This window comes from Diceros bicornis, chromosome 9 (genome assembly GCF_020826845.1).
Source record: "Diceros bicornis minor isolate mBicDic1 chromosome 9, mDicBic1.mat.cur, whole genome shotgun sequence".
In the NCBI taxonomy this organism is placed as follows: domain Eukaryota; kingdom Metazoa; phylum Chordata; class Mammalia; order Perissodactyla; family Rhinocerotidae; genus Diceros; species Diceros bicornis.
Genome location: NC_080748.1, coordinates 53,088,511 through 53,109,766, shown reverse-complemented (window position 1 = coordinate 53,109,766; position 21,256 = coordinate 53,088,511). Strand labels below are relative to the sequence as shown.

Below are 21,256 nucleotides of genomic sequence, written 5' to 3'. Positions count from 1 at the left end.
CCAAAGAAAGAATCAGCAATTCATAGCCACCTACATGATACCTGACCACCATTATTGGGCATTTGAAGTGCCTTCTAGTAGATTCCACAAATAATTTTTTTTTTTTTTGTGAGGAAGATCAGCCCTGAGCTAACATCTATTGCCAATCCTCCTCCTTTCCGCCCCCGCCCCCAAAGCCCCAGTAGATAGTTGTATGTCATAGTTGTACATCCTTCTAGTGCTGTATGTGGGACACCGCCTCAGCACGGCCAGAGAAGCGGTGCGTCGGTGCGCGCCTGGGTCCGAACCCGGGCCACCAGTAGCAGAGCGCGCACACTTAACCGCTAAGCCATGGGGCTGGCCCCACAAATAATTCTTAATTTCAAAAAATGTAAGGTATTTTGGTGTTTGTGTTATAACATTTAAACTTGGAATTTACATAGTTAAAATATATACTCACCAATATAACTAACCAAAATATTTATATGCCATGCACTTTAAAATGTATTGAGAATTATGAAAGCTCCAAAATTTAAATCATAGAGCATATATTTATTTTGTAACAAAATAGATAAAACCAAATGTAAACTGTACTCTTGTTTGCACTTTATACATTTTGATTATGCTGAAATCTGTTAATTTAACATTCAGTTAAAATAAACTCTAAATTAGTTATTTAAAAAATACCAAGTACATGATTAAGATAAACTTTTTGTTCATCAGAAAAAAAACCTCAGGGTAAATAATGATAGAGCAAATCCGTCCAAAACACTAGGTCTTCATCTTTTGTTTCTTAGACCACTCAGGTGCTTCTTTTTTGGTCTGTTTAAAAAAAGAAAAGAAAAAAAGAAAATCAAGTAAAATGCTTATAAGGAGGAAGAGAGGCAATTCAGAGAACTAAGTACCTATATACATTGGGACTTTTTATGTAAAATTACAGTAAATAATTACTTTTCTTAATTCAAAAGGATACTTAAGGGCAAAGGTTTTGTCTTTTGTCTGAAATAATCTCCCACCTGGTATGTCTGTAGAAAAATACACATTTCTGTTTTCTGGCTCAAAGCCTCTACTTAACATTATTTTACAGAGGTTTGTATTTTATGAATTGATTCTATTTTCAAAGAGAAGTAGAAAATCAAGGACACAGCTTCTTTTTAGTTGTCTTATCTATCTATACATGGATATTCATTCACTCAATAGATATTTACTGAAGAATGACTAGATCCAAATCATTGTGCTCCAGATCTTCCGAATTGCTAAGTATTTACCAGAGTACTTCCTGGGTTTACTGCTCAATCATTTCAGTCTAAAAAGAGCCCAGCTGCACAGACTAGTAAGAAAAACAGCAGGGGAAGAGGACTGTTACAGAATAAAGCACTTAGAACTCCTTATATAAGGCAGTGATTCCAATCAAAACATCCTATTTTATACAAGATATTATAATAAATTAAACACGCAGTTGACTCCTTTCCCACTTATATCTGCTTAAAACTATGAAGGACCACATTCCTAAAGATATGTACATAGGCATAGTATGAGAGCTTATAATTTTATCTTTTTTTATATTGTTCTATATGCCATAGCAGATGCACAAAATGTTGGAAGTGGCCTCTTGACTTTATCCATGCCTTTGGCCCGATTCAATTACCACCAAATAAACTGGTGGGCCCTCCACCCTTATCTTTACACCACAGCTCTAACTTGAGCTACAAATACTTTTCCACGATGCTCCCCACAGGCAACTAAAATTCAGTATGTCAAAACGAACTCCCCCAGTCCTCCATATTCTGTCTTGGTGAATGGTACCATACTTTGCTCAGTCATCTAAACCAGAAATGTTTGACTCCTCTTCATCAAAGATTCTCCTCCTTTTCACTTGCTACATCCATTCTAAACAGTCCCTAACTTTTATTGAAATATCTTTTTAACTTTTCGTTCTGTTCCCATCTTGACTCCATTGGCCTACCTTGGGCCCTCATCATTTTTGGCTTGATTCCTATAAGAGCTTCTTAATTACAACTTGACTCTCTTCTCTTCTGTTCAATTTGCTGTCCACAATCCTTTCAAGCTTATCTTTCTAAATTGCAAATCTGTACTAAAACGCTTAAGTAGTTCTTTCTTTACGAAAAAGTCCAAAGTCCTTAGTACTAAAGGTGAAAGAAGCTTCCATGACAAAATAAGGAAATCATAGGGAAAGGCCAGGTGCTGTCTCCAAGAGAATTCAAAGGTGGCCAAGGCCAACCAAATCCAAAAGAAACCAAAGTACAACCAGAATACTAGTTTATTAACTGGTGACAAGAAATGCAGTTATCATTTGGCCAGGAGTGCCTGTTAGTTTTACCAGTCTTCTTTTTTTTTTAAACAGTCACAGACCATAGGGTAAAGTCAGAGTAAAACTGGGGAATTGTGGGTTGTCATACAATCAGATTGAGAGGTTGGGGTGACTGAAAGAGGCGAGGCATTTAAAAGTCGAAGGCTCTCACAGTCACAGTCACAGACGAACGTCTACGCCAGTGCTTTTGAAACTGTAGGTCTCAACCCATGGGTAAGAAAATCAATTGAGTGGGTAAAGACTAGAATTGAGAAAAAAATAAAACAGATTAGAAAAGAAAGTATCAGAGTACCTGCCCTAGAAGGAGTAAGCTCTGTTTTCTGAAACTGTGATCATCACTAGGTCACAACGTAAAATGGTTTTCTTAACTGTGGCTCCTGGACAAAACAATCTGAAAGCCACTTCTATAGACCAAGCTACAGATCCCCAAGCTTATAGCAAAGAGTACAGACTTTGTATATCTGCATTTCCTCAATCAACCAATACTAAAAGTTTTATGACTACGATGTGTGTATGAGAAGAAGGGAAATAAAACTTTTGATATTAACAAGGAATCCTAAGACTCAAAAAGGGCAGTACAAGAATTTCAATGGCAGACAGTTCATGCTGACTCCTTTTGTCTGTGTCTGGTCCCTTACAGACCACCCTCCCTCCATCCCCTCCCCCACAATACAGTCTTTCTTCATATGTGTTAATGAAGTAGATCTGCCACAGTCAAATGTACCTCTGTCCTGGGGATTAACTGCTTTTTTGCTTCATAAATTGACTTTTCAGATCTTTGATCATAACCATTTTAAATTAATTTCACAGCTTGCTCCCACAGGACTAACGTATGTTCCTTATTCCTAGGTTACTTTGGGAGAACATCACTATCACTGTCATGTTCTAACTATTTAAAAGACAGGGCCCTTTAGGATCTGGCCCATACTTGGTTCTCTAATCCCATCTGTTGACACTCTCCTACGTGAACTAAATTATTTGGAGTTGAGATTAGTTTAATAGCAGTTCACTGAACACCTACTATGTGCCAGGTTCTTGTGTTAGGTAATGGGGATATAAAAATGAGTAAGACCCTGTGATAGAGTCTGCTGGCTGCCTAGCCTCTATCTATTTTCCCCTTCTTTTTTTTTTGTGAGGGAGATCAGCCCTGAGCTAACATCCGTGCTAATCCTCCTCTTTTTTTGCTGAGGAAGACCAGCTCTGAGCTAACATCTATTGCCAATCCTCCTAGTTTTTTTCCCCAAAGCCCCAGTAGACAGTTGTATGTCATAGCTGCACGTCTTTCTAGTTGCTGTATGTGGGAGGCGACCTCAGCATGGCCGAAGAAGCGGTGCATCGATGTGTGCCCGCGATCCGAACCCGGGCCGCCAGTAGCGGAGCGCGCGCTCTTAATCGCTAAGCCAGGGGCCAGCCCTGCCCTTCTTAATAACAGAACTCTAACTTTATTATGAGAGTAATGGGCTCAACCAGTTAAAAACTACATTTATCAGCCTCCCTTGCTGCTGGGTGTGGCCATGTGACTAAGTTCTGGCCAATGGGATATAAATAGAAGATGTTGGGTAGAACTTGCGAGAAAATGCTTTTAGAAAGGGAGACAGTATTTTCCCCATTTCCTCTTGCTTCCTGCTTAAAATGCAGATGTAATGCGTGAGGCTACAGCAACCATACTGTGATTCTGAGGACAGAAGCCACAAACCAAGGATGGTTGAAGAGAAAGGCAGAAGGAACCTAGGTCCTTGATGACTTCAAAGGGCCACATACTAGCCCTGAAACGTTCATCTCCAGGCCTCTATCTGAGAGACAGAACAATTGGCTTAAGCTGCTGAACTAGCAGTAGAAGACATCCCTAAAGACACCGACTCTTCTCCTCCCTAAGTAAGTTATAGTATTTATTTTGTGTTGTATCTTCAGCATACAGTAAAGTGTCTGGCACGCAGTAGGTACTCAATGCCATACGTCCTTTGTTTTCTGTAGCTGGAGCACAGCACAGCGGTTAAACAACAGGCTCTGCAATGAAACAGGCTCTGGACATTTAACAGTGAACTTGGGCAACTTGATGACTTCTCAGTTACCTCGTAAGTAATATGGGGAGAATAAAGAATACTGTGCTGGATGTTCTGTCCTTCAGATCTACTCTCCATCCTACTCTGCGCCCCAGCAGGCTGTTTTCTGGTTTCTGATTAGGTTCAGTCAATGGGATGCACAGTGGGCTTGTAGGTGGGAGAAGAAAGAAAGTTGGGATATTTATTCCCCAGCTCCTTCTCTGCCTGACCACGGTTTGTAGTGGCTAAATTCTTCTAGAAAAAAACCAAAGTTTCCATAAGAAGGCTCCAATCCCTCCCCTTGCCCCTTGAAATCTAGGGGTGGTTATAGCTTCGCAGTTACTAGTCCTGAAATGTTCATCATCACTTGTTGGTTTCCACACGCTTGCAAACAGCCTCTTCAGAATGCGATACCTGTTTCCCAAAAGGACTTTGACTGACACAGAATCTACATCAGAGTGTTGTTGAGAGGATAAAATGAGATAATGTATGAAAAAGCACTTAGCCTTGAGTAAATGCTAAGTCTGAAGAGTATTTCCCATTTGATGTGCTCTCTGGCTGAAGAGCTCACTCCTATTTGTTTTTCAGGACTCAGCTCAAAAGTCACCTCCTCTAGGAAGCCTGCTCTGATACCTCACGACTTCTTTTGGTGTTCCTTTCAAAAATCTAAAGCCTTCACAACTAGACTTTTGGTGGTGAACATGATGCAGTCTATAGAAAAGTCGAAATATAATAATGTACACTGAAATTTAGATAATGTTATAAACCAATGTGACCTCAAAAATACAAAAAAGAACTTAAAGCCTCTCATAATAACTTTCTGTATAAGTATTACAACTGTTTACTTGAATCAGCCACTCAATAAACTGCATTCCTCAAGAGAAGTTATAATGTTCAATAAACGTTAAAAGAATAAATTTATTTCTATTGTCATTTTTTAATCGAAATGCTTTATATATTAATGAGAGTATTTAGTGGCTGATCCCTATATTATCCACAATTTTGACATTGGATACAATTGGATATTAGATTTTTGAATATCCAATTAATATTCTTAGCCTAAACTTCAGTTTGTAAGTGTAAAACAGCTATCTTAGAATTTTTTCTGACTTTATAATTCAAAATAAAGTTCGATGACTAAATTTTAAAATAATTTTCTGTGGTGCTATTCACATTTTATCATAACTAATATTTGGAAGCACTTAATTTTCAAATCTCATACTATAAAATCTCATTTTTCATGTCTCCAAGAGGCAAATATGCAAAGCAATTGAGAGGCGTGTTTGTGAAGTAAGGTATGACGGCTCTTCCGGCTCCCTTATACGCCTCCCTCACTCTACTTTCAATTGGTTAGCACGTATTCTTTCGTCTTCCCTCCTTCTTTCTCCTGTAGGGGTGCTTCTCACTCCCTCCAATTTACCCCTACAGCTGCCACTTCGTTCTCTTCCACCAACTTTTTAATTTCTGTCTGAATTAATACTAAAGTCTGTTGCCTCTTTCCTTCCATTCCTCTAATTCATCTTTCTTTGCTGCTGTTCAAGTCTGAGAATATCAACGTGACTCTCACAGTATTCTGCACTTGCCTCCTATTTAGTATTTATCATACTGTATTATGTGATACATAGTTTCCATTATTAGACTCTGGGGCACTCAAGGGCAGGGGCCCTATGGCCTGGAATAAGGCTTAAATAAACGAATACTTTCAAAAGAATGTGCCAAAGAATCAAAAGAAAATTCCATAAGAGGAATCCCAAAATGTTTTGAGATACAACATGGAAGAACCTTGAGGACATTATGCTAAGTGAAATAAGCCAGTCACAAAAAGATAAATACTGTATGATTCTACTTATATGAGGTATTTAAAGTGGTCAAACTCATAGAAATGGAAAGGAAAATGGTGGGTTGCCAGGGGCTGGGGGAGGGGGTGAGAGGTGAGGGGTAGGAGGGAAAGGGGAGTTGTTGTTTAATGGGTATACAGTTCCAGTTTTGCAAGATGAAAAATTTCTTCTTCTTTTTTTTTTTTAAAATTTTATTTATTTATTTATTTTTTTCCCAAAGCCCCAGTAGATAGTTGTATGTCATAGTTGCACATCCTTCTAGTTGCTGTATGTGGGATGCGGCCTCAGCATGGCCGGAGAAGCAGTGCGTCTGTGCGCGCCCGGGATCTGAACTCGGGCCGCCAGTAGCGGAGCGCGTGCACTTAACCGCTAAGCCACGGGGCCGGCCCAGATGAAAAATTTCTAAAGATCACAATATGAATATACTCACCGCCACTAAACTGCACACTTAAGAATGAGTAAGATGGTAAATTCTACATTATGTGTTTTTTATCACAGTAAAAAACAAACAAACCAAAAAACCAAGAGCCTTTAAAAAAAGGTTTTAAGAAATGGTAGCAATACTGAAAAAGTGTATTGTTTCCAATGTTAGCTACTTGGATTTTGCTGTTAAAAACAGTTACATTATTTTATTATATATTTTGCATTCTATCTAAATAGGAAAAATGAAAAAAGCAACAGGATCTAATTTTTTATGTATTTAGAAGCAAAGCAAGTTTCCATAAGAATCTATTTTCACCTGAGTATGCTGTCATTTAAAATTTCCTTAGTATTAAGAGAAAGAAGAGTTCTAGCAAAATCCAGCTGCTCAAAAATCTTGAGCATGTGCTCCTACTTCCTTCAGGTCTTTACTTGAGTGTCACCTTCCCAGGGAGGCCATCCTTCCCTACTCCTCACCTTCGTCCCTGTTTTATTTTTCTCCATAGCATTTGTCATGTTTCCACTTCCCATACAATTTATTTTTTTGTTTGTTAGTTTACAGTCTATCTCTATCCAAGAATGTAAGCTTCATGGAGGCAGGAATTTTTATATTCTTATTGTCTAGAACAGTGCTTGGCACAAAGTAGGTGCTCAAATAAACATTTTTTTGAATAAATGAATGAATGTTGTTTGGGTCTGCTATGACAGAAGCTGCTCAGTTCTCTTTAAGTCTGGACATCAAGTCTCCGAGAGTCTATATTCACGAGTTTCCCCTATGCAATGTGAAAGAAAGTGCCACTCCAATAATGTAATAACATGGCTCCAACTCATCAGGCAACATCACTCTTCATTAGTATGGTGGGCAGTATTTATGATTCTAAGTGACATTGCAATTATTGAGGGGAAATGATCATAACCAGTAAGACAAGGAAATAGCATATTGTGCTGTATGAACTCAAATTCACTGATATGTTCAATCTTTGTATTGGTAAACTTCTGCCCTCAGTCATATCACCGTCTGAAATTTAGGTTATTTGTTAATTACATTAGGATTGAATATCACAGTGATTTCTCATCTACATCAGTATCTATGTCTAATCATTACCAAAATTCAAACAAATTCCATGTAGGTAACAGTAATTCTGGAAAGTTGATTTCTGATTCTCATGAGAGGTATATTCTTCATTTCTAGATATTTTGTCAGTAAGGTACTCTCCGCTAGTGACAGCCCTAAGTTCCAGACACTGGAAGTTTCTAAGCCTTTACCAATTCTGGATCAGTACTGAGCAACTAGCATAAGATAGATCATAGACTGGCAAACTATGGTCTATGGTCTGTTTTTGTATTGCCTGCTAAGCATGAACTTGGCCTTTTTTTAAAAAAAGGTAAAAACAAACAAACAATATGCAGCAGAGACTGCATGTGGCTCACAAAGCCTAAAATATTTACTGTCTTGCCCTTTAAAGAAAAATTTGCTGACTCCTGATAGATGACTGTTAAAGTGGGCACAATAAAGGATTCAGATACATAATCAACTGCTTTTCATTTTGGTAATTCCATTCTTTTACCTACTTAAACAGTAGTGTTTCTTTTCTATTACTATCTTATTAAGGCTATTTATCCTTCATACCAATAAGATGGTCCTTTATATAACAAATTTTGTTATGCCTCTTTACTTATTAACATAGTTAATCTTTTAACTGAGGAGGGCCCTTATTTTCTGACTATTTCACATTTCTTTTCTTTTTTTTAAATTTAAGACTCTCATAGGCTCCATTATATGAAATCTTTTTCATATATATGTGTGTGTATATATATACACACACATATTGTTAACATTAGACATACAAATTACTTAAAAGTGACCTTTTATATTGGGAACACTGCTTTAATTTTTATGTGCTGGTTTAGGTTAATTATATTTGTAATTTTATAAAGAAACAGTACAAATTAATGAAAACCTTGGATTACTACTAGAGTGTTAATAGGCCCTAAAGTAAACTGTATACCAGATTTAGGAAAGAGCTCAGAGGGCTGTGGTAAAAGCAAACGACAGGATTAACTGGAAACCTACCGAAAGTAATTTACTCTGTTACAATGTGATTTTGGAGATAAATCACTGATAAGATAGGCACCTATGTGTCATCCAAAAGCAGCCAACTAAAACATTAATATACAACTTGGGGATAATAACATATTGAGACAGTATGTTAAAATGAAAAAGAATGATGACTGATAAATGCAGACATAGTTAAGCCTGGTGGATTATTCCTGGGATCTAGAAAAAGAGCCAGAAATTAAGAATACTAGTATTCAGCCAGTGCCATTTTCCCAAGAAAAAGAAAGACCAAGTCTAGTAGATATAATTACTTTGTTTTCCAAAAAAGATGTAAGCTGGGAATCAAAGAAATAAATACCTCTGAGTCCTTACAGGCAGGGCCCAACTGAAGTGAGTCTAGGATAGCTGACCTGGCTTTCCCACCAACTAAATGAGAGACGGCCTGAGATCATTCAACCCTCACTGCCTGCTCTCATGCTCATGAAGAAATTCCTTATTTCTTTTTGTTTTTAAATTAATTAATTTATTTTTTTCCTCAAAGCCCCAGTAGATAGTTGTATGTCATAGCTACACATCCTTCTAGTTGCTGTATGTGGGACGTGGCCTCAGCATGGCCTGAGAAGCGGTGCATCGGTGTGCGCCCGGGATCCGAACCTGGGCTGCCAGCAGCGGAGTGTACGCACTTAACTGCTAAGCTACAGGGCCAGCCCCAGAAATTCCTTACTTCTGATTTAGCTTACCAGCTAAATTACATCAGGAGGCGGTTGCATTGAAAAATTATTTTTTAAAATGTAAATATATATAGCTGGATATTTTGAGATCTGAGCATACTTTGGTGAGATAAATCTAGATTCCACATTAAAAAGTGAGACCAGAACTTCCAAACAAATGTGACAAGAAAGTGTTCCGGGCATGATAAGCTATTGATCCCTTAGCCTCGAGAGATGGCTGGAGCCCCTTCAATCTACTAGCAAAGTTCATTCACCCTGGTGTGCCATACTAATATTATACTTTTCTATGTGTGCTATGATATGAAAAATGTTGGAGGCACAGAGGTAGGACATGACCCTATGGTAATACAACTCCAGTGGGGCATCCTGTATACTTATCTTAACACATCCCATTGTATTCACTATATTACTATATTACAAATAACTGCTAAATTACATTTTTGATGAAATTATCAACTTTTCCTCACAAATAATGTGAAAAACTGTTTTCATAATCTACCTACTTAAAAAAATTTTAAAAATTGTGGTAAAATACACATAATATAAAATTTACCACCTTAACCATTTTTAAGTGTACGGTTCAGTGGCATTAAGTACATTCACATTGTTGTGCTACCATCACCACCATCCATCCACAGAACTCTTCTCATCTTGCATAAGTGAAACTGCACCCATTAAACACTAACTCCCCATTCCTCTGAGTCCTTGGCAACTGCTGTTCTACTTTGTGCCTCTATAAATTTGACTACTCTAGGTGTGTCCTATCTACTTGTATTTCCCTTTTGTCCTCAGGGAAGGTGTTAATGAGTGGTGAAATGACTAAAGTTAGACATAAGAATGTAGTAAGAAAGGAACAAAGTCTAGATATAGAAAATACACATTAGATATCTTATTCTCAAATAATGAGAAGGAGCATAAGTTAGAAAATATTTTGTGAATATTGTACTTTCTCTGCCCTTGGAATTTCTCAGTCTCTAACCCTCATTGTCACCTGTCAAAACCCTAGACATTCTTCAAGGTCAACCTCAAATACTTTCTTTTTCCTGGAGCCCATCAACATCACAGTATCTATTCTTTCTTTGAAGTTCCACAGCAGTTTGTATTTCCTTTAAAGCAGTCCATCCAATTTCTCCTTATACTATTATTATTTACTTATCCTTGATCCTGGAGAAGAAGCATCTTTAAAGCTGACTCTGTATCTTAATGAAAAGATATTATATAATGTTTAGCACAGGTCCTTGCATGTAGTCACTGCACACTCGTTGAATTGATTGTACTTATTTGAAAAATTTTTTTTCTTCCAGATGACCACATGTAGTCTTCTAAATCACTTCTAGGGAATCATGTGGTTCACATAACCATTTATGTATTAATTACATAAACTAATTTACCCACCCAACATATGCTAGCCGTGAGATAACCAGTATAGGCCAAGACCTGGACCCTGCCATAAACTCAGAGTAATGCAGATACTTCACACACTGCGTGCTGGTGCTGCACATTCTTATTATGTTCTCTACCCTACTTGCAGCCTAAGGCTCTTTAGGCTTGTTTTAATGTTTACAATCTACTTGGAGAAAAGACTACGAGCAGTGCTGTGTTTTTTTTTTTTTTTTGGTGAGGAAGCTCAGCCCTGAACCAACACCCATGCCAATCCTCCTCTTTTTGCTGAGGAAGACTGGCCCTGGGCTAACATCTGTGCCCATCTTCCTCCACTTTAGATGGGACTCCGCCACAGCATGGCCTGACAAGCTGTGCCGCAGTGTGCACCCGGGATCCGAACCCAGGCCGCCAGCAGCGGAGCATGCACACTTAACCGCTATGCTACGGGGCCGGCCCCAGAACGGCGCTGTTAACATCTGCATTTTAAAGAAAGTATTGAGAAAATAGTGACAATAATATGAATCCTGAGTATAAATGGTATTTTGGAAAAGGATGACAGTAGAAAAACTAGCAAAAGATAGTCCCATGCTGCTCTGGAAGGAAAGAGGGAAGTTGCTCCAAAGAGGATTAGAATAGCTCCAGTTTTTTCTAGGAAGGAGACGGGTAGGCTAGAAAATAGGGCTAGCACAGCTAAAAGCTACCCTGAGAGAGAAAGTAGATGATTAGTGGGAATACCGGGTGTTTCTGAATGGAAGAGACTGAGTGGTGCTGCTTGTTGCAGAAGCAGCACTAACCATAGTCTTGGGAGTTCTTGCTTTCCTTCTCCCTATAATTTAGTTTAACAGGAAAGTTCCCCACCCAGGTTAGAGTTTTAACAGGTAAGAAGACAACTAAACTGGGGAGACAAATAACTGTTTTTTTCCCCTAAATCCTCAGTTAGCAGATATTTATTGAGTTTCTGCTTTGTTCATGTGCTGTGCAATGCAATGGGAACACAGCTTCTGTCCTGAAAGCACTTACATTCTGTGGTTCAATCTGTCTTTGTCAGTGCCTTAAATGCCTGAAAAACAACTCTGCCACATCTGTGACTTCAATGGTCAGAGCTTGTCTATAAAATGCACCTTTTGGGATGGTCTTCATATATCAATATCACACAAGCACTGCAAAATGTTCATATGAATATAAAGGCACATAAAGAGAAATATCTCAAGCGCTTATTTCTCCTTGTCCTCTACATCACAGCTCTACCTCTACCCCACTGCCCAGTTAATAGTAGTTTTGTGTGTTTTCCTCGTATTTTCAATGCATACACAAACATGCATCCATCCTTCCCTCCAGCATTGAATTTAATATCAGGGAAAAATACCAACAGCAAATAATTTCAGCCAAAGGATCTGGAAGTAAACTAGAAATGTTTCCATTTTAGCTATAAAAACATAAGATTATAAAATGATTAGATCTTATTTTCAAATATTTGCATCATAAATTCCTTATTAACAAGATCAGAGAAGATATAAGAAAAATATTGTTATGGAAAATTGAAAATATTAACTGTAAAAATTATGATGCCTTAAGAGAATCATAACATGTTAATATAAAAGAAGTCCAGACCTCATTTCATATAATCTTCCTCCTAATTTTACAGATAAGAACTAGCTCTGAGGGTTAAACGCCTTGCCCCAGGTGACTCAGTCAGTTCACATTACTAATTCTGCATTATTAGCACAGTCTTGATTTGACTGGTTTACAGTATCAACTCTCAGTTTTCATTAGGATATAGCTGAGCTCACACCTCTTTTGAAAAATTTCTCCTTATTATAAAAGAAATACAGTTTATTGTAGAAAAAAACCAGAAAGTACAGATAAGCAAAAAGAAGGAAATACAAACTACCCAATTAATACTTTATATTTTGAATCTTCTTAATTTTACTCTCACTGCATAACCTTATCTTGGGGTACCAGAGAAATCTTACTGTCACTTCTGTACTGGTTACAGTCAGGATTTCAGGATATCAGAATCAGGTTACCCAGCTAAAGTCAGAAATGTAGACGGTCAGGGTCAGACGGAATAGTTCATTGCTTGGAACAGAGAAGGGTCAGAAAAGCGGATCAGATAGTGTGACAGGCTTTAAGTATTTGGCTGTATCTTGTGGCTTTCATCTGAGCCTACTTTTTCTATTAACATCTATGTGTTCAGTCTGCTCTCTCCCTGTAGATTATAATACAATAGACATATCGTAGTGTCTGTCATAATCTCAGACCACCTTCTGAGAAAAGCTTGCCCAGCCATGGTCCTTCCGAACAAACAGCCCTAGGTAACTTTACTTGGTACCATGAGAACCCTGTTCACCAGCAAGGGCAGCCATTCAGAAGACTGGCTAATAGCCTTAACAAGCAATATCACCCAACAAGGATGAACTGAGCCAATTAGATTCTTGCTTTTGGAAAATACAGGGACAACTAGGTTATAAGAGAGTAGGTGCCAGAAGGATGCATGGAAATATGTCTCAAGAAAAGTGGCTGGGAGCAAGATGATGAGGAAGTGGAAACTATGAGTAAGCAGAAAAGAGAAGAGAAACAAAGAGAAGCTGATGTACCACTAGAGGAAAAGATCCATGGACTCAGCTGCAGAAATCTAAATCCTTGTATCCAGGCTGGTCAATTCAGGCTTCGTGTTTTCTCCATTCTGTCAGCTCAGTCTCCAGTACTGCCACATGGATCCTTATAATAACTATCCTTTATTTCATCTAGATTGTAACTCTGTGTCATTTTTTTTTTAAAAAAGATTTTATTTATTTATTTTTGATCCCCCCAAAGCCCCAGTAGATAGTTGTATGTCATAGTTGCACATCCTTCTAGTTGCTTTATGTGGGACGCGGCCTCAGCATGGCCGGAGAAGCGGTGTGTCAGTGCGCGCCCGAGGTCCGACCCGGGGCCGCCAGCAGCAGAGCGCGCGCACTTAACCGATAAGCCACGGGGCCGGCCCTCTGTGTCATTTTTTTAAAAAAAGGAAGTCGAACTATGTAATCATCAAGCAATCTCTTACATTTCATTGATCTTGAGTAGCATTATCTAAATGTATAATGAAATCGCTTGGATCAGAAGCTCCCATATTTCACTGATTATTATAATCATTTAGAGAGTTTAAAAAAATTAAGATTCTGGGGACTCACTGAATCGGAATATCATGGAGAATATCTGGTTTTGAGTCTCTATGTTCAGATGGTAAAAACTATGTTTCTTCTGAGAAATGAAAGCATAGATGGGAAACCATGTTGAAGTAAAATGAAATATTCAATAATGTTCCCATTTGATTCTGTTGCTTTTTTATTCTTATTTGTTAAAACATCATTTTGAATATTTCCTAATTTATTTTCTCTACTTTTAATCCAGATTTTTCTAATTTCTTGTTCTTTGACTAATTTCTGTGCATATATATTTCTACCTAATAATGCATTTCAGTTATGTTAATGATTGGTTTTTTACTTTATGAGGACACTCAGAGCAAAATATACTATTTTACAAATAAGTGGAGGCAGATGATATTTTGCATCCTTTTTATTCTTATGTAAATTAAAAAATTATACAAAATGTCTTTCTGATTCCTCCATAATTAGGGAGATTGGAATGGACGACGTGTTAGATTAAAGCTAATTTCTGGGCAAGTCCAATATGTTAACTAGAAATATAAAACCCTGTTACAGCTGTAAGATTGTAATATATACATTTAGAAAAGGGATTAATACAGATCTTTCAAGGCTCTTTCATGAAATTATAAAAATTAGTTTAAAACCAATATGAATGAGAGGAGAGAAATTTAAGTAAAATATATTTAGTGAAAATCAGAGATATTAAAATTCTAAGTTAATTTTTATTGTACTTACAAAGAGTGTTGGTTTCGGTATAAATATATTGTCTTCATGTTCTCTAGGCACATTTGAAGTCTTTGATTTCTGATTTTCTGTCGCATTTTTTGATTCCATCTTAGTAAGAAGTAACCTGTCCTCAGAACGCTTACTACGCATATTAGTGAGAATCTGTTTCATTGCTGCCAATTCCTGTTGATGTATGAAAATAGAAGAAAATGGCAAGTACAATTTTAGCAAGCAGACTAATAATGATTGATGTTAAAACATTTATTCTTATTCTTAAAGTGGAAGAAACATTTGAAGCAATTACTCTATACGAATGAGGAAAATTGCGAAAACAACATATATGAACAACAACTAACAACCATAATGACGCACATGAATCTCATAGTCATTAATACTTTTAGTATGACAAATTATAAATATATCATTCCATAGTCTAGTGGTTCCCCCCAATTTTTCTGCACACTGGAATCTCCTGCGGAGCTTCAAAAACTACTGATGCCTGTGTCCCATTCCCAGGGGTTGTGAGATAACTGGGCTGAGATGTGGCCTTGGCTTTAGAATTTTTTAAAGATCTCCAGGTGATCCTAATGGACAGACGAATTTGGGAACAACTGGCATAGCTACTTTCCACTGAAGTTTTTCTACACATTTTTGTTGAGTAGGTTATTTAGGCACTTAACTTTTTCTCTTCTACTCTTAAACTTCTCATTTCCAATGGTAGGGAAAAAGAGTCCAAAATTTTTTTCTTGCCTACTAATCAGCAGTTCAAACAGTAAGTTTAATATAGCTTCAGGATTTCTTCAACCACATTATTCCTTATTCTTTTACAAATGAAAACTGGAGTTGGCTTTATCAGTTGCCATTTGAACTAAGAATTAATTATGCTGAACTTCTGAAAGAACTCAGACCAAAATTTTCACTTGTTCCCTCTTCCAAGTCTATTTTGTCTTTTATTTTTCCCCATAGTCAAACCTTTAGCATCTAACACTAATTAGTGGATATTTATGACTAATCACTAAATTGATTTAATCAAATACAAGTATATGGAGAGAGGACAGACTAAACTCTCCTTTACCTTATTATCTGTAGAACACTGGTAGGCAGTGTTGGAGGTAATTTTTTCCTGTTATTTTATTTCATCTTCACGCCAAGACACAAAAGTTATGACGATAGAAAGATGTTCTGCTCCTTTCTACTAATCTGTTTATAGACATAAGCTCTGTGTCAGAGCAAGTTCCTACAGGCCTTTTTTTTCTGGCTGTCATTAGTTCTATTTAGAACCATCTAGCTTGAGTGGGTATTTTAAAACAGAGCTAGTGAGTTTAAGCCACAGAGCCTTAATAAATCTTAGGGCCAAGAGAGTAGCTGGAAGAAATGGTGCCAGAATCTTCTTTCTCCCTTCTGTAGTACAGGGGTTGGCTTGGCCAATGCACATGAGAATGTGTACACCTTCAGACACTGTCAATCTGATATATTATTATTTGAGCCTTTTGAGGGCTCTTTTTGCTCAATTATGTTATTTCATTTATATGGTCCCCTATAGTGAAGTATATAATCATTGATTTAATGTTAAACATGTCTGGTGTTATGGTAGATTTCAGCTCCTGGTCTACTTAACCATGAGAAGTAGAAGGGAAAGAGGAGATGATGGTCTTTCAGCCTATCAAAAGAAAACTTTCTACTGAAAGAACCTCTTTTTACTAGCCATTTGTATCTTTGCATGAAGATAAAATAAGAGGAAAAAATTATCTCTAACACAACCTACCACTATTTTACAGATAAATAAGGTAAAGGAGATCACACTTGCTGGGGGAAGGACAGAGGAGAGGACACTGAGGATGAGGACAGAGAAACAGAAGGAGTTTCAGGTGTACTAGGCAGAGGGCTTTGGTTCCTAGGTGCCCCAGAAGAGGCCATAATACTGTTTCTTTTTGGCTTCCCTCTGCTGCTGGTATAGGAGCAGTTATAGGAGACAGATCATCCCCGATGCTGGTCAGGAGACAGAAGGAAAATTCACATGTCTTTGCTTTATCCAGGCTAGGATCACCCCAACTTAGGGTGTTGTCACAGTACGACTTTTGTTCTTCTGATAGCATTAAACAATGTTAGCATGGTGTCTGAAATCCAGACAAAGAACACTTTAAAAGCAACAAAATTCTGTAAAATTCCTATTAGGATAATATAGCTACAACGGATACCAAGATAATATGTAGAACAATTTTGTTCAGTTTTATCATGTTGGATCATATAGATGATCCCTTTTATATCAATGGTAAATCTGAACAAAGAAAATTCCATTTTAACATCAAATAGTATCCACAATACCATCATATACTGAACACACAAAAAGTTCAAGCACAAGTAGTGGCAATGTTTTAGTATTAGGTTAGAAGTCAAAGATACATCTATTCCTAACTCTATTATTAATTGTGTAAACTTAAGCAATCTACTCTGGTTCAATGAGCTTCAGTTTCCTTTTTTTTGTTGTTGTTTTTTTGTGAGGAAGGTCAGCCCTGGGCTAACATCCATGCTAATCCTCCTTTTTCTTTTTTTTTTTTGCCGAGCAAGACTGGCTCCGAGCTAACATCTATTGCCAATCCTCCTCCTTTTTTTCCCCCCAAAGCCCCAGTAGATAGTTGTATGTCATAGTTGCACATCCTTCTAGTTGCTGTATGTGGGACGCGGCCTCAGCATGGCCAGAGAAGCGGTGCGTCAGTGCGCGCCCGGGATCTGAACCTGGGCCGCCAGTAGCGGAGCGCGTGCACTTAACCGCTAAGCCACAGGGCCGGCCCGAGCTTCAGTTTCCTAATCAATAAAATGTATGCCTGTGCTACTTTTTGGATTTTTGCCAGTCTGATAAATGTTTGGGTATGTTTATTTTGCTTTTTTTCTATTGTGAGGTTGAGTAGCTTGTCATATATTTAAGGGTATTTCCTTTTCTGTTGATATCCTTGGCCCATTTTTCCACTAGGTGATTGGTCATTTTCTTATCTATTTGAAGGAGCTCGTTATATGTTAAAGATTTTAGCCCTTTGTAATATGAATGGCAGTTTATTTCCCTTGTTTATCTTTTATTTGACTTTGTTTACACTTTTTGTTTTGTTTTTTTGCTCTGCAGAACTTTCTCATTCTGACGTAGCGGAATATATCAATCTTTAATTTTATGGACTTTTCCATGTTTTTCTTGCTCCATTTTCTTCAAGTTACTTTTATGATTTCTTTTTCTTTTCTTTTTCCAACATTTAGATCTTTGATCTGTTTGAAGTTTATCCTGGCTTATGGTGAAAGGCGTGGATTCAGCATTTTTCCCCCTATGGATACTCTGTAATAACAACATTATGTAGTGAAGAGATGATTTTTTCCTCACTGATTTGAGATGCTCTCTTTATCACATACTATACTTCCATAAGTATAAGATTTCTGGACTTTTAAACTCTACTCCAGTGGTTTGTATATTCATGCACCTATGTCACACTGTTTTAATGTTTAATAACTGAGGTATTTTTTCAGCTATAGTCTTAGGTATAGGGGTGGGATTATGTTGCATTAAAAAAAAACTTACAAAGAACTGGCTTTTTAAGATGTTGAGTCTTCCTAATCATGAAAATATTTTAATATATTTTTCACCTACATTTTTGGCATAAATTGTCATGCCCTAATTGGTGTTACTATTACAATGAAATAAATTGTCATGATTCACAAGATCTCAATTCACAAACTGACAAAACAAACAAAAACAAACCAACATAAAATATAAGAGCTAGAAAACATATTTGTCACTACAAAATGGAATCCTTTGGTAAGATGAAGTCATCTTGGAATCTGGTTTGTTCCTAACCTGGTTTGGTTCTTACCATGTTCTTGTCCGGCTCCTGACTGCTGGCTCCATCTCCTATTTAAGATTCTGCTGTTCTTGTTTGGACTTGATTTTTGCATTTTATTTCCCTAGCTTTTGATTCCGCTTTCCTCTGTTCTATAACTTCCTGTTCTGATTGGTTAGTAGGGTTATTTGTACTACTGTTTAATGATTTATAAAATACTGTTCACTGCAGAGCAGAGTGTGATTAGATCCACAGAAAAGGAATCTCTGATGTTTAAAGGAGAATGTTTCAAGTATCAAGTTCAACTGATTCTCTTTCTTACATTGCATCTATTGCTCAAAATAATGCCATTTACTTAGGTTCCTATTTGGACCTTGACTTTCTTAGAGATTTTCCCCCTCCTCTTCTTAGAGTTCCTGCTTTTAATTTTCACATTTATGGAAACAATATATGCTTTTTTTCATATTACCTAAGATTATCTAGCTTTTTAATCATGCTGTTTGCTGGGATCAATTTTGTACTGACTTTTTAAGACTGATGCACAGTTGTTATTCTGAAATTTCTTTTTATTGCACATTTTGGCAAGTTCCACTATTTCTTATCTCTCTCTCTCTCTCTTTTTGTTACTTGATGGCATACAATCTAGTAATTTCCTGAGAGAGGGCATTGTGGAAGAAAGTTCTGAAGTATTTCCTTCAGAACTTTGATAGTATTACTTCTGTTTTCTAAAGTCAAATTTCCGAGAACTATGATGCCAAACTGATTCTTATTTCTTTGTAGGTATTTTCTTTCTCTCTGGAATCTTCTATATTGTTTAGCTTTTCTCTGTTAATTTCCATCTTTTTACCTTTTTCTAAGTTTTAAGAGAGAGCGTTGGCTTTTCCTCGCATCCTTCTACTAGCATTTTTATTTCTAATAACTTCATGATTTTGACATTAGCAACTTCTGAGAGTATCACAAACTTTTTTTTGTTCACTGTTTCTTATTTTATGGAAATACAACTTCTCAAATCTTTCAGAAGAAACTAATTACAATATTTTGTCGGTACTTTTCTGCTGAATTTTTTTTCTCTGGAGAAGGGGGTCAGTTTCTCTGTTCATTGTGATTTTTTTCCCTTTTGTGCTATTAATTTTCTTCCAGTTTCTGATGGTCTTTGGTGTGTGTTCCAATTTATGAAGGAAGGACCAGATTAAATGTTTTCTTTCTGCTGTTACGAGCCATTCATCTGAATGAGACAGCTGAGTACAGTCTCTGTGTATGTGGACAGGAAAATCTGTCTGGCAGGCTTCACTCTAGGGTCCTGAGGCAGAAAGTAGGCTCTCTTCTCCAAAAACAGAATGTGGAGTGTCCTAATCTGGAGCCCCTTCATTTCGGCACTTCTAGCCTACTCCTGGCAAATGCTCCATTAATTTAGAAAGCCATTTCTCAAAATGTTTTTTAAATTTCTGTTTTTTAAAGTTATAGAAGCACTACTTGTTCATTGTAAAATTCAAATACTGCAAAAGTGCCATGCCCTAATCCTCTTTTCCTTTTATCAATTGTTTGAGATCTTTAAATATTATTCTATAACACAGTCTGATTTATAATAATATTCATTAATTCTGATATGCTTTTATACTGATTTTCAAAAAGCCAACAGTACATATGTTATAATTCTAGTATATCAAATACATAAGAAAATTACTTTAAGAATGAAATGAACCATTCGTTAAAATTAACAAATGTAGAATTGCATCTGATCATACAACTGAAACTTAGGATAAAACTAAAATAAAACAAAATAATATGGCCGGCCCCATGGCTTAGCAGTTAAGTGCGCACGCTCCGCTGCTGGTGGCCCAGGTTCGGATCCCGGGCGTGCACCGATGCACCGCTTCTCTGGCCATGCTGAGGCCGCGTCCCACGTACAGCAACTAGAAGGATGTGCAACTATGACATACAACTATCTACTGAGGCTTTGGGGGAAAATAAATAAATAAATAAAATTATTTAAAAAAAAGACAAAATAATAAAAACCACATTGCAATATAATAACTTCTTCAAAATCAAAGAGTTAAGGGCAAGGGCATTCTTAAGAAACTTTCAGATAATTGTGATGATGAATGTTACTATACAAATAACCTCTTTAAAACAAATAAATCGCTCTCTTGAATCCAAAAGCACATATCTTGGCCATTTAATACAAACTATTTGCATAGAGTGGTGGCATATTAAAACAGCTCAACTGCAGAGCAGCTGCTTAACAGTATTGCATAGTTGATGCCAATAAATTGCTGAAAGTTGTAAACTCTGCAAAGATGTTGGCAAGGGGACACATAGATGGCATTTCTTGATGAAAATAGCTCTGACAAGTATAATGCAAACTATGTGCTCCACTGGAGGTGAAATGTAAGTGCTTTTACATAGGAATAACAATGTACCACGACTAACAAGTCAGATAATTCCGTGCATCTCTCCCGCTTGAGGTAACACAAGGTAAAAACCAACCTTGTTTTAAATCCAGTACATACGTATTTTGGATATTTAAACTTCATCTAAAGGAGTATTTAAAAAACATTTTATTATAGAAATTTTCAAAGATATAAAGAGAAGAGAGCATAGCATATGGAGCCCCCAGTTTCCACTGTCCAACTAACAATGATCAACATTTTGCCAATATTGGTTTTTTTTTTTTTTTTGTCAGGAAGATCAGCCCTGAGCTAACATCCATGCTAATCTTCCTCTTTTTGCTGAGGAAGACCGGCTCTGAGCTAACATCTATTGCCAATCCTTCTCC

At 37.0% G+C, this 21,256-nt stretch overlaps 1 protein-coding gene across 2 annotated transcripts in view; it reads right to left on the bottom strand.

Moving 5' to 3' along the window:
• Positions 1–510: 510 nt before the first annotated feature.
• PIBF1 (progesterone immunomodulatory binding factor 1) overlaps positions 511–21,256 on the bottom strand; it is a 194,604-nt gene continuing 173,858 nt past the window's right edge. For both annotated transcript variants that reach the window (XM_058548291.1, XM_058548290.1), the window contains 2 exons: positions 14,669–14,842; positions 511–801 (listed from right to left, as the gene is read on the bottom strand). In XM_058548291.1, the coding sequence (XP_058404274.1) occupies positions 751–801; positions 14,669–14,842 (225 nt within the window). In that variant the 3' untranslated portion in view covers positions 511–750. The remainder of the gene's footprint in view (positions 802–14,668; positions 14,843–21,256) is intronic.